This window comes from Egretta garzetta, unplaced genomic scaffold, assembly GCF_000687185.1.
Source record: "Egretta garzetta isolate BGI_Z169 unplaced genomic scaffold, ASM68718v1 scaffold553, whole genome shotgun sequence".
Classification (NCBI taxonomy): Eukaryota; Metazoa; Chordata; class Aves; order Pelecaniformes; family Ardeidae; genus Egretta; species Egretta garzetta.
Window position 1 is genome coordinate 2,654,978 of NW_009259328.1, and position 15,097 is coordinate 2,670,074.

General features: G+C 35.7%; 1 protein-coding gene across 1 annotated transcript in view; it reads right to left on the reverse strand.

Annotated features, from left to right (window-relative positions):
• The window catches only part of ATP2B2 (ATPase plasma membrane Ca2+ transporting 2), a 192,912-nt gene that overhangs the window by 66,413 nt on the left and 111,402 nt on the right, over nt 1-15,097 (reverse strand). Inside the window, 4 exon segments of the mRNA XM_035892214.1 lie at nt 8,125-8,367; nt 9,654-9,868; nt 12,168-12,332; nt 14,029-14,070. Coding sequence (XP_035748107.1) covers nt 8,125-8,367; nt 9,654-9,868; nt 12,168-12,332; nt 14,029-14,070 — 665 coding nt within the window.

The window sequence follows — 15,097 nt, forward strand, 5'->3', positions numbered from 1 at the left end:
TCACATACAATTCTCAAAAAAAGAGACTTTATTTAAAAAAGGCTTTTTGCTAGAAAGAGAAAGTCCCTGTACCCCAACGGCAGAAAGCACAACGTGTCCTATGCTTTACACATTCAAGCAGTCTTTTCTAAACACAGTTATTTCAATTATTAACTCAGTAGCTAATTTAGTGAGAAAAGCTGTATTTGTACCTCTTATTATATAAAACTTCAATGGCAAGTGATGTGTGAAGATCGTTACTCTCTGCTAATTACCATTCCTAGAAGCAGAGTCAATTAACTACATGATCTATTATCTCTAATAATTATTATTTACACAGTAAATAATATGCATAATATAAGTCGGTTTTTTCCTGCCTAGCTTATTCTGAGGAAATGCTTAATGAGGACTTTATGAACAAGTTTTAAAGAAAATATTGTTGAGAAATTTTTTGTGACGATTGTTTTGCTATATATATAGAAACATACTTTGGCCTGCATTGTCTGGTCCCATCTATAATGTATATCAACATTATACAGTTGTATAACAATATATGGAAAATGAGATGAAGATATAAATTTGCCTATAATGGTAATAATTTTGCCTATGAAGTAAAAACTCTTACAAAATATACAGATTTTTAGAAATCAGTTCAATCAAATGTCAATTTGATGTGATCATCAAATAAATTTTTTATTTAGGTGGATCAAATGCATCATTTAGCTGGAGACTCAGAAATGCTCCAAACAATATTTCAACACCGTCACCTGAGCACTTCAAAAACAAGAGCATATACAATTTTCACAAATTTCCATTACCAAACCAACGTGCTGAAAGCAGCCAATAAAAGATTTACGGTACGATCCTCAAGTTACTTGGCTCATAAGACAGCCTTACTGACCTAAATCCACCCCAACTGAGTTGGAAGATGCCACCCTGAAAATCACGCACTGGTTTTCTGCATGATTTTTGGCAAAACAGATTTTCCTCTGTGTTTCTTCTCTTATTGTATCCCTAAGATTGCAGAACACAAACTGTAAAACCTGGAGCAGAGCTTCATGAGTTCATACAAATCCCCTTCTGTTTCAGACAGTGAAAAAATTAGTATCTTTGAATTCCTCCACCAGTTCATTGATCTGCCAGCTGAGGTTTCTCCTCTCAGTACATTTTTCTGTGACCTTTTCTGGATGGCTTTGTGTACACTAGAAGTAGAGGATTTTGCCATTCCAAATGTGTTCCACAGTGATAGTACAGGAAGACAATTCAAGCCTGTTGCTCCTTCCTCTTGCATCCCTCATCCAAAGCCAGATGACACTGACAAGCCAGTCCAGTGTCATTACATGGGTTAAGTTGCAAAAATTAATCCCAGATATTTTCTCACTGTTTACTGATTTCCAGGATTATTATGTAAGGCTAAAACCTTCCACAGATCTATCCTTACATAAAACGCCTGTAAAATAGCAGTCCTTCTCCCCATCCTTCTCAACCTTAAAACACAAGCTACTGAAATCTTGACTCATTATCTAAAGGTGGAATTTCTTTTTGAGCATTGCCTGGAAGAAAGAAAGCAGAGGTAAGAAAACCATTACAAAGGATGGTCTCTGCTCAGATTGTTACCGAAATTCACTCAAATCCTTCCATCCCAAAATTACCAGTGCAAACCTCCCCGTGGACAAAGCTTGCAACTGTATGTGGAGAAAATGCGATGCAGTAAAACAGGGAAAGCCACACAGCCATAAAGGGGAGTGCACTGCGAAGAACACGTGCAAGCTCTGCTGCTGCCAGCTTATAATCACCTTTCTTCCTTACGTTCCAGTTTTACCTTTTTTCTCCCTCAACGTGCCCTCACTGCGACATTCTGCTTTCTGGAGTTCTCATTCCTTCTTCCCCAAAGCTGACCTGCTTTGTTATAGGCAAGTCAACCTTGACTGACAACCGGACCGTCTGATAAATGACTGATCTTTTTCACAGACTTCAAGTCAACAGCTGAAGTGCCAGTTGTATTTGCGGCTTAACGTTAATGGTAGGAACTACAGAAGGAATAAAACTGAATTTAGGCCAGGCCATTTACTTGGGTTGTCATTTAATCTTATCAGAAATTAAAGCTTTCTCAATCTATCCTTATTAATTTTTTTTACCACTTCTGTCCCCATTTCTGTCCTCATTTTTTGTCTTTGTGGTTTTTTTGGTTTGTTTGGGTTTTTTTTGTTTGTTTGTTTTTTTGTTTTTTTTAACTTAGAACACTATCAGCACTAATGGGTGAACTTATCTGCACAAAATAACAAATGACCTGAACTTTCATGTACAGTAAAAACAAATGATAATTTATCTGCATTTTAACATGAGAAACAAAGAGCTTGAGAATAGGTTTTAAGAAAACTGTACCTGAGAGTAAAAATACCTTTCCAAATTCAAATACCAAAATAACTAAAAATGTAGTTTGGAGGGTGAAAACTATTTTCTCATGGTTCTTCTTTGAATAAAGGAGAGAATTCCAGTGACATCCAATAGCAGTTTCATTTATCATGACTGCCCTTGGCAGACAGCTACAATAAAATAGAGGCTCTTCTGCTGTTGCCTCAGGAAATATAAAATTCTGATGATTTTCTGTTGATAGGTATGGCATAATCTGGTCTATTGGGTTTTGAGCTTTGTGTAAGAAATTAAATAAACAATCTTTCCTAAACAGTTAGGGTCTCCTCCTTGCATTCCATTTTGAAAACAAGACTTCATATAAATACACAGACACATAAATATATGTATATAGACAGATAAAAGAAAAGGTCTATGCTCTGTCAGACAAGAATGAGAGCTGCAAGCAACTACTGTTAGAAAGATATGACATTTCAATCCTTTTTTTCCATCACTGATAACTTTATACATTAATGTGGGGAAATGCACAGAAAAAAATCCATAAACCAACCAATTACTTCTCAAGTTTTTAAATGATTCAGTAGGAAACTTCCAAATAGCCATATACCCCAAACCAACCTTAGGGCTGTTTATCAAGAAGGTCTTACTATAGTGAAAGTGATGAAATTATGAAAGGTAAAAGGAAATGACAGTAAGTTTCTTTTGGCTAAATAATGTGTGCGTCTAACATATTATTCTTGAGATAATTTTTTTTCATCCAATTAAAAAATTAAAAAAAGACAAGATTACTTCAAGTATTTGATAAATGAAATCCAGTCTTTAAATTTGATTTAAAAAAAATCCGTAAGAGAAAAGTGCATTTTGTACTTTGTGTGCCTTTTTAAAGACCATTTCTGACAGGAACATTATGTCTCCCCACAACCCAGATAGCTGTACTTCTTATGGATGCAAATATATTCCTCACAAATAAAAAGCACCCTTCAGCTGGCTACTACATCCATGTTCTTAATAACCACAGTTGATTCTAATCTATTCCTGCAAAGCAGCTGTTGTACTAAAAATCTTATTTTCCATTACTTTTACCTTTTCACTTTTGTAGAATGTAATTTCTTCTTAGGTTCTTGTATATAATAGGTTACCTACCTGCTCTGCTAGCCTCCCTCCACCCCTTTCCTCCAAGAAAGTATGAAGTGTATTCATGTTCTGCATTAGACAATGTCAAAAGATTTATTCGAAACAATAAAATTCTGTGCAAAAATCTCTTGAAATGCTTTCAGCATAAAGAAGTCAGAAATTTTGTTCCACTTATTTTAATAAGATCTTTCATTATATACTTAGGAAAAAGTAATTGCACAAAGCAAGAAGGTGAATTAACACCTTCCTTTCTCTCCTAGTAAATCTTAACAGCTGAGTCTACGTTGCAGCTCCATCCTACTGCCGCGTGCCCTGTGCCCCTGCAGCTGGCCGGCATCCTCAGCATCATTCTCCCAAGGAGGGTAACCATTGCCCTCCCCCAGAATAAACTGCTCTCAGGAAAGCTTGTGGGGAATCCCTGTTCTTCCCTGCTGGGGTTATTTGGGGCCCTCTAAGCCATCTCTGCAGCCTTCCTTTTCTTGCTTCATTCACCTGTTTTGGTTTCATCCAATAGAGGCCTTTTTGTTCCAAAAGTTTTACAAGGTCACATTCATTACTTGACTAACATTTACTAACATATAGACTAACATATGTTCACTTCATTTCATAAGCTGAACAAAGCTGCGGAAGGAAGTGAATGGTTTGCACTTTTCTATGATGTCTCTGTCTTTTTTTCTTTGAGATCCTCAATTAAAGGATGCTGCTACTTTGTGTCACACACTGTGCAAATGCAGTAAATGATACTCCAGATCGTCAGGACTGAAAACAGTCCTCCTGATGCAGATCCAGATATTCACCTAATACAGGCATAAGTAGCTTTTTTGCTCCCTAGGCACCTATCAAGTACCAAACGAAATGACTGTGTTAGATCCCAACAATAACAGCTCCAGCTAGGTCTTTTTCACTGCTGCTGACAATCACTCAACTAAATACTAATTGTGGTCTCTTCTTAATAAGAACACATTACACCCATCCAGTAAGCATGTCATCCACGCCCTTTGACAGTTTTCAAGAAATTAGAAGAAATACTTATCTGATTAAAACTGAATTTATGCAAGCAAGAGCCCAATAGAAGAGTTGAAATCACCAGTTTTGGCATTTGCAGTCTCTGTCTCATTAGTGCCCATGATATTCAAGATCAATGCGCTTCTGCTCCGAGTGCAAAGTATTCCCAAAAGCCAAATTTTTTTTTTTCAGAGTAAGAGCTGCATTACAGTCCTCATCACAGCTCACATGCAAAAATGTATGAAGTCTAATTTTTACTTCCATGTGGGAAAGCTATCTAAAACACGAATACTGGAAAAGAAAGGTTTTCTGGAAAACAGCTTCACATCAACAGTATAAAAGCAGCATTAAAGTTGCTCTGAAACTAATAGAATGCAAAATCAGCTCACCCAGTAACTTAATCCTTGGAAAGCATTGAAAAGAACGATATTTAATGATGCTATTGTTCAGTTGGAATAATTTGTGTTTAATTTCTCATGGAAATTCAAATCTTTTCTCCCAAGCAGTGTTATTATTTTCTTTTTATATTTTTATCAATGGTTCAATTGCCCCTTAATCAAAAGACAATGCAAGAGGGAATATTTCTCATTCAGCAGAGCATCTTGGCTAATTTTATGGTCCCATATGTGATCACTCTGAACAGAAGTTCATACAAAGCACAATTTACAGCACATGCATAACTAGATAACTAAAAATAGAACACGTAAAATTCAATCTTAGAGACATAACACTTGTATGCCCTTTGGGTTTGAGCTGATATTCACAATTTGATTAAATATGCTCTAAGAATGAGTGCACAAGTATGCATTCAGTATTACCAGCTAGAAAAATAATTCTGTATGCTTCATCCTGGAATCATCTCCCTTACGTATTTTTTACCATATTTATTTATGATTTAAAATGAATGAGGGCTATAGAAAAATACCTTGTCTCTTAAACTTTAGCTTAAGCTTGTTATAAGCAATTAATAAAATTAACTCCTCTGACATTGGAGTTATTCTCATGGGGTCCATACCACAAAGCTTTGTCTTATGATGCTGTTATAATAACTAAAAAATCATCATTGGATTTACACAGATAAATTCAAGTAGTCATGTGATAAGCATCCAGAACAAAGGTGATTTCCAGAGTATTTCACCAATTTATCAGTTTTAGAAAACCAGCCTCTGTGCAAAGCTAAAGAAGAACTGAAAAGGTGAAATATTGACTCTTTTTAATAGGCACACATAACTAATTTCAACAAGAAGCAATAAAGTCAAACCAGAGTAAAAAAAAAAAAAAACCCAAAATTTAACAGAATAAAATATTATTTTATACATGGTTGGTAAAAGGGCTGAAGGCAAGCACTTCCCCTTGACTTCATTTGAAATTATGGGGATTTAACAAATTTGGGGATAAAAGAGTAAAAAAAAAAAAAAAAGCCAAAATTATATTGAGACAAAAATGAAATTTTAGAACTACTATTGGCCAGAAATTTTTCAGTCAAATTAAACCATTACCACAAGAGAAAGACAGAACATTAAACTTAATATTACAGATGCATCACTCTGGAAAGTCTGATGCTTTCCCATGCCTTACTCAGAAAGCTAAAACTATTCTGAGATTCAGAGAGGGCGAACTGGTACAGAAGTTGAACAGAAACACTTTATTACTGTGTTTGATCTCAAGCATTCAAAATGAGTAGCAAAATATAGAACAAATGAAGCGCAGCTGACGTTGAGTCTTGCTCTGCCAGTGACACCTGACTCCGCCAATCAGCCTGCCTGCCTGCCCTCTGCCTTGTTTGGTCTTACGAGTGAGGAAAATTCTACCAACGTCGGTAACGTTCTCCCACAGCCCTCCCAAGCTCATCAGCTAGGACCAATGCTGGTGATGAGCATCACCACTGTAGCACTTATGCAAACACAAGTTTATATAGTTACCTATTATCCTTCATCCCAATTTGTCTGCGTTACCTTGTCTTAATCCCAGCCTGTGTGTTAAGGATGAATTGGATTCTATTTCTCTTTCTACAGAGGTGCCTAACCTTGCTCAGGCTGTAACACTAGTAAAATAACTAATACGCATATTCCTCTCCCCGACAATCAAATGTTATACTGATTTGTGAAAGCATGACTGACCCAGCAATAGTAAAATGTTCTCGCTACTTTACAAATACACAAATTAAATTCCAAAAAGCCACTGCCATAAAATATCCACACTGAGCTATTACATAGCGTTTACACCTGGGAAGGGAAGGCACATCTTTCATTTCAGCTAACTGCTTGATTTTGACCTGGACAGACCATCAGAAAAAGACAGAATAAGATCCAGGATTCAGCTGGGAGCTGGTGCTGCTAGTTGGATGCTCACAGTTGAAATTGGTGTGCAGCTGAGTGAGCTCTGCTTTTCCAGGGTATCTGAATTCAAAGCCAAAGAGGCTAGCTCCAACCTCAGCCAACTATAGCTATCTGTCTGTATGGTGCAACAGAAGAGGTGTGCTCCCATTGCTGGCCGACACCAGCTGGAAGGTGGCAACTAACAATATCTTCCTGAGTTGATGGAGGCTTTGTGTGATTCCCTGCTCACTCTTGATGTAGGAAGCGGCTCAAGCTGCTGCGGGGGCTGGTTCTGCCTGCACTTCCCTTTCCAGAGAGCTTTCAGCCAGAACAGAAGAGCGAGCGCATCACAGCACAGATGGCTGTCTGAAGGGTGCCTGAGCTGTGGCTTGACTTCAGACACTAACCCTGCCTAAGCAATCCTTCAAACACACCTTTGCCACAAACACATTTGGCATATCTGCTCAGGTTTCTCTAAACATTCTTCTTCCAAGTGTTGATTGTTACTAATATCCAGATATTTACATAGCAAGAATTAAAGGCAATATATGCTCCAGCACTCAGTAGTATTTCACCAATTGTTTTCTGTGATTGTATTTTAAAAGACTACTTTTAAAAGAAACGTGAAGTGCATGCAAGATGTACTCAGCTCAACGCAGAGCTATAAAAAGGACAATACATAAATTCATAAGCTAAAATATGTATTTATTCTTAAAATTAAGCTTGACCTTTCAAAGAACAAATCTATTGGAATTGCAAAAGTTTTCTGCCTCTTAATTAGCTCTGTACAGAAGAATCTAATGCCACAAGCAAACATGGCATTTCCATTTTGCCCTCCTTTACAGACTGAATAATAATAAATAATACTTCTGGATAATAATAATAATAAAATACTTCTGGATGTAATTCACTTGATACCAGAATGAATAAAGACCGTTAACCTCATTGATTTAACCAAACCAATTTGTCCTATTTGAGAATGAATTGAAAGTTCTTAGACATAGAAAAATAATTTTACACATATGAAGTCTCAGTGAAAAATAGCTGTGATAGCAAATTTACCTGCACTGAAACTGGGCCACCCCAATCTAACAACAGCAGGAGTTTTTAAAATGTAGCATGGTCTTGTACTTACAAGTACATCCCTATCCTTAAAAGAAAAACGTATCATTTTTACAGCACCTGTTCTCATTTTGAGGACCTCAACAGTACTTAACACTTCATAATCAACCACAGGATGTTGAGAAGTAACAATGCTTAAAAAAAAGTTACAACTCTTGCTGTTTAATTGTATTGACAGAAAAAGCCTACTTACCAGAATTTTTGTAGTATAAGCACTGTTGATAGCAATTGCATTAACCAGCAAATCAAGGGTTTTGGTGGGTACAGAATCTGCATCAGGGATCTCTTTGTAGTGGACATCACCCACATAGGCTTGGACGACCGTCATCCGGTTGGTTGTCAGTGTCCCTGTTTTGTCGGAGCAGATGGCTGTAGCATTACCCATAGTTTCACAGGCATCTAAGTGGCGGACCAGATTGTTATCCTTCATCATTTTCTGAGAAAAAGCAAAATAAAAAAAACCTTCAAGATTTGCTTTGACAGATTTTTTAACACCAGTTATAAAAAGCAAAAAGGCAGGTATTTAATCTTATTCATTAGAACATAATGCTCACTAGACTAGAACTTTAATCGGGGCCAATAACCCAAGCCCTAGTTACAGACAACCAAGCACTGACCATCCCTGAAATAACAGTGTCTTTGATAAACTGAGAGTTCCATCATTTTTTACAGTATATACACATTTTAAGGAATAGTTAGAACAGCAAAGATTAGCTAAAAAACCTGAAAATAACAGGATTTTAAAAACAAAATAATTATAGCAAATATTAGACTTCTTTTTCATACTCTTTCCAATGCCAGGACGTTATCTTGCAGCACTCAGAAGGACTATACATCTTGGGAAAGAAAGAAAGAAAGTAATAACCAACCCTCCCCCCCCAACAAACAAACAAACTAACCAACCCACACCCACAAAATCTCACTGGAGTACTCCATTCCACAGTGCATGTTTTTCACAAGATGCACAGACATCCTGGAAATACAAGTTACCCTTGTTTCTATGTTTTCAATATTTGATAGTGCAAATACATGTGCCTGATGCAGGACACAAGGAGAATAGGAAAATATTTTAAAAGCAGCTTCAGTCTTCATTAGCAAAATCCCATGCTTGAGATGGATTCTTTTTTTTCCTAATAATAATGATATTTGGCTCCATATAGATCAAGCTATTCCTTCCTAACGTTCATATGTTAATTTGTTTACACATTAAATGGAAATAAACTTTACAAAATCTTCATCTAAGATTCCCAGAACGTTTAAATAAGGCCCATCTGACTAAATTGCTAAAACAACCTGAGACAATTCCTAGATAGATAACAGAGTAATCCACAAGTCCGGGATTCTAATAGTCCTAATAGAATCATTTACATTGGCTACAAACAACCGCAAGTTTATTTAAGAAAAGTACATGAAAGCTCCAGCAAAATTCTGATTTATTTGAAAAGTGTTCCTGAAGACTTCAAATCCATGTCAAAACTTTGTACTATTGCACAAGAAAATATGAAGACAAGATTATTCTATATCAAAAGACTGAACTATTGTCATAGTAAATTCTGCTCAATAAATTCCTGGTAAATAAAGAAATTTCACTCTCATTAACATTTTGTGCACGTTGATTTTCAGGCGAAGTTTCGTCACACCTGATAAAACCTGAAGAAGAACTTACTAGCAAACTCAACTTAACAGCATTTTTCTCCCATGATTATTTTTAATGTTTCTTACCTTTACAGAATAAGCCAGAGAAATAGTGACAGCAAGTGGAAGTCCCTCAGGAACAGCAACCACGAGTACAGTAACACCAATAATGAAGAATTTAACAAAATACTGGACATAGACAGGAGTGCACTCAGGCAACCACTGTTTCTTGTTGACCACAAATGTGTCAATGGCAAAATACAGTACCAAAATGATTACAGTGATGGCAGACATCACCAAACCTGAAAACAGAAATAATAAATTACTACAAAACTAAACACAATTAAAAACACGTGCAATTAGAAATTTACATTTGAATTTTATATGAAATTATTTTCTTATTCTACCTGACATTTTTCTCCAGTACCAATAACAATAATGATAAATTTTACAATGTAGAAAAAACATTACTATAATACATTTACAACAGCCATACACTCACTGAGTTCTATAAAGCAGCTGAATACTGTACTAATTTTCAAGCACCATCTTACTGCTGCCTTTAAAACTTCTCAGTCAGCCTAGTTCAACACGAGTTCTGCTGTTGCTTAAGCTTTTTCAATTCAGTACGTTACTTTGCGTGGTACAACACTGATCTGTCCTCTTAACCTCCACCTTTTACAAATTGCTAGTCTATCCATATTCAAACACTCATCTTTCTTTTAAATAAGCTTATCTTAAGAGGCTTGAGAAAAGGAGTCTCCTGTAGTTTATGTTGCTGTATAAAATATTTTAGAAAAGCCCTACTGATGTGTCTGGCTGAGTACAATGAGGCAATACTTCAGAATTGGCCACAGAACAGTTTTTAACTGTTTTTCTTAAAAATGGGATAAATACTAGTGTTTCCAAGATTTCCCTTTTCAAAGAAACATATGCAAACAGTGCGTATTTTTATGAGGAGAGGCTCAAAAAAGGTACAACACTGACAGTATAGCACAAGAGGCACTAATAACTATTTCACAGAATTCACAACAGATCCCAGGGACTTAATATGCTCTCCCAGTGACAAAGACTTTGCTAAGATAGCTCTTCTCCTTCACAATTTTGTTCCTGGATTTGAATATACAAATAAAAACTCTGTTAGAATATCTGTTTTGCCTTGCTACGATTACTGCTCTTTGGCAGGTTTCTATGAAGCAGTTAAGCCTGCATTTCAAAATAAATTAATTTCTCTCTAATGAGATCATACAGTAGAAGGGAAACGCTGTGAATTTAATGTCTTGACTGAAGTTAAAAAATAAGATGGTAAGCTGAAGGATGCTAAGGTTGACAGGAAACAGATGAGTCGGGGGGGCTGCTGAATGCCAGAGGATAAAGGAAAATCCATTAAAATATCATACAGGCAAATACTCATGACAATGCAAGATATCCCTATAGGTTGCCCAACAACAAAGAAAACCAAATGAGGCAATGATTAATTAATTTAATTTATATTACTTGCCACATTGTGGTTAGAAATCCCTAGGCAACTACTTTAAAAGTGATATTCACAGGCCTGCCGAAATACCAAAGAGAGTAATAATCAGAAGGCAACATAGAAAGGTACTTAATCTAAGAAATTAATGATCATGAGAAAAGGGTTTCTGTAACAATGCGTACTGTTACACAACTAGCAACAAAGCAGAGAAGCTGGAGGAAGATGAATCTGGGTAAAGCATGAAATTGGATATTAAAGAGATGATAATCATAGATTCAGAGTCATGCGCTGTTCAGGCAAAGAAAGAGAAGTGGCATCATGGGGTTATGGGATCAACTTAGTGTGAGGAACTTAAAAAGGAACAAGAAGGAATAGCAGGGGTAAAAATCAGACTGGTAAAGAAGGATAAAGGAGATTGCAGAAGTTAAGTTAGGAACCTGTTGTAGGGCCTCAGCCAAGGATCTGGATAGAGACCAAGATCTCTCTAATACTAGAAAAATGAACCTAATGAATATTATGTCATTATGAAAGATTTTCACTTTCTACCTACAGGTTGGAGAAGAAGTGCTACTTATAACAGTAGGGACCAGCTGGTACTGGATATGAGAGTCAGCAGATGTGTCATATTGGGGTAGAAGGCAGGAACATGGATATTAAGAGAGAACAGAACGATTTCAGAATCCATAAGAAGGAAATACTGAGTGATACTTTGAGATGATATTAGAGATCCTGAAACTGTGTACTCAGAAGTTCTAAGGGGAGAGGAAATTAAATATGTAATTACTGCACTTGGGAATATTGCCTATGAGAAAAGCTACATTTCATTTTGATTCAAATATTCATTACAATCCAAGTCACACAAAGCTTCCAGTTTCTTGACAGCTGAGGCTGAGATTTAGAAGAATAAAAGATCTTCAATGCCACATACTATCTTTGGAACAGAATAATGATGACCTATTTCTACACATTGCAGTAAAAAAGGCCTACCCCTTTGAAGAATAATTTGGTTTAAACCCCTTTTGTTGCTCGTGTAACACATTGCTATTTTTTATATATATATATATATACATACACACACACACACACATATATATATATATAACCGGTCAGTTATCCGGTCATACCTGCTTTGCCTATCTGGACTGCCAGCTTGGTCAGCTTTCCCTGAAGAACAGATTTTTCTTTCTTGTGCATGTTGGATTTCTTCTTGTCTTTGTCGTCTCCCTCTCCCCCTTCTGCACTCTTCAGTGGCTGCATCTCCATGGCAGCAGCCCCATCCTGCTGCTTGGCTAATAATGCAGAACAAAACTGTTACTCAAAAACTATTCTTCATTCTTTTTATCATAGTGTTGTTACTTACTGAATTCAACCAGCAACACCCGTGGCAGGGGCTGATTGCAACACAGATGATTGTAACTGTGCGCAGAATTACCCTTCGCTCCCAGATGCTCCTATGAGAACCAGTGGGGTTCTGCAGGGGCACAAATATCCACGCACACCCATGTGCACTCCATACATATGGGGCCACGTAATGCACCGTTTGTCAAGTACCATGAAAACCATTGATTTTTTTTTTTTTAGACCACCAATGATGTTCCATATTATGCACATACATATCACTTAATGCCTTGCATACAGTACACCAGTACAGTGCAGGATTTCCTAGATTTCCTAGAATAGCAGATCTCAAATGCTTTGGCAAATAGACCGTCAATATATCTCTAAATTTTGGTGCTTCTCATAGATTACAATGCATCCTTATAATCATACTTTTAGTTAAAACGTTTTTAATGTGGTTCCAGAGATGATCCATGCATGGCATCTCTTGACTGCATGGGCACCTCGTGACCAGCGGACCACACTTTACGAACCACTATTTTAGACAATACCAGACTTAAAAAGGTTCCTTAGCATTCAGCATTCAAGAAACTTAACCATCAGGTCAGATGGTGATACCATCATCATTCTCCCATAAAAAGTGCACATAAATTAAAGGCCAAACCATCCTTTCTTGAAAGAATGCTGTAAGGAAACTTTATTTTAGTACCAAAGACAAAAACATGGTTTTTAAAAGCAATGACATTCCAGTTTATATATGTGTACGTGTCTGTTTTATATTGAATGCTGACATAAGTAAATTAAATAGAATGAGATGAAACAGCTTTGCTTTGACATTCGTGAAATTTGAAATCTAATTTGTCTATCTAGCCTTAACTTATTCAACATAATTTTATTTAATAGCTTTGTACCATTAACAACTGAGTTTATTCAGTTTCTGATCCACCACCTTTGAAATCTTTAGAATTATCTGAGAAGATAAAGTTATAGTTTAATTTACCTATTTGGCATAACCCAAAGAAATTGTGATAGCTGTGTCTCACATAACAAAAAGGTAACCATGACTTTGCTTCAGAGAAAGCTAAACATTTATTCAATTTCTTCTGGAGACTGTACACTAAGTAAGAAACTACTATGATTCTTATCTTGCTGTTATTTATCTTTGTAATACACTTCTACATTGCTAAATAACCTCTTGGCTTTAAAATTTCCTTTTGTTATTGCTTTACATTCTCCCTGCAAATGAAAATATGCCTGTACAATGCCACTGAACACCAAAATGATGAGACATGTCAAAAATAGGGTTGGAAATTCACTAACAATACATAGCACACATAACTTGCACAAGAAAAATGAATTCAAATTGACTTTGTGACATCAAAGTATAATCCATAAATGTCTTATTAGAAATACTGATCTTCTCCTATCCTAAATATCTGATATATCAAAATTGTATAAGTTACAATTTCTTTGGTGGGGTTTTTTTGTTGGGGTTAGTTGGTTGGGGCTTTTTTAACATTCTGTTTGAACAGTAGGGCCATTTTTACACACAGGCACAAATCACAAATTTTCATTTCAATTTTTAACAGAATTTAACTACATGCTAAAAGTAAAATCCACAACCTCCTTAATATGAAAGAAGATTACCTTTGTTTTGGCTGTTCTCCATATTCCCATCCTGCATTTTGCCTATATGATGAAAAATTTCAACAGACAACAGACAATAAACAATCTTCACCCAAGACAGAACATGAAAATGGGAATTTAAATAAAAAGGGCAGACAAAAGTAATGAGCATGTTACAGATATGTATTTATGATCAGTAGCCATTGTTATCATATGTTTACTTAGAAGCATGGACAACTTAGCTGGACACATTCAAGGAACTGCAGTCAAGTTTAATGTTGTAACATGTAAAATACTAAATATCAGCACATATTTTTGAGCAAATCGCATCAATTAAGGAGCTGAAACTAATAAAAAAAGTCCAATGGAAAACAGAATTTGAATAATATTCCTGAACTAACATTTCAGAGAGCTGGGACTTAAAAACCCCACAAGTATAATTTTGGCACACACCAGTATAGAGCATGACTTCCTTAATGTATTCCAGAATTAAATTCATTATTTTAGTAAATTAGGACAAAATATAAATAATATTTAATAAATATAATGAAACAAAAATGTAAATCAGATAAGATTTTAAAATTGCACCTTCCTCACTTGGTTGTACTCTTTAGCAAGTAAGTCCTGTAAATAACAGTGCCAAGCAATCATCCTATATTCAGATTTATCCTAAAGAAAGATTTGCCAAATGCATCTGTAATTTCCAATTTAGTATTTTAGCTATATATAGTCTAACCATACCAAAGTCCTTATTTGTTTTTTTAAACTGAAAATATACCATTTGAAAGTGTGTATAAAATCAAAATGGTGAAATACGAATTAGAGATACAAAACATCAGTATTCAGAATAACCAGTAAAACATTTAAAATGTATTCAAAGTTTCTTGGTGGGATCCCTTATGAAACTTGCACAGTGATATATGAATTTATCTTATGGAAAAGACTACTTGAGTTTTATAAATATTGCATTCAGAATGGACGACATTCTCCTGTAGTTATGTATAATGCACAATAAAAAAATAATGCTAAGGAAAATTATTAGCTAAAACACCTTTACAGGAATCTTGACACATTCTAATAAGAAATGTAT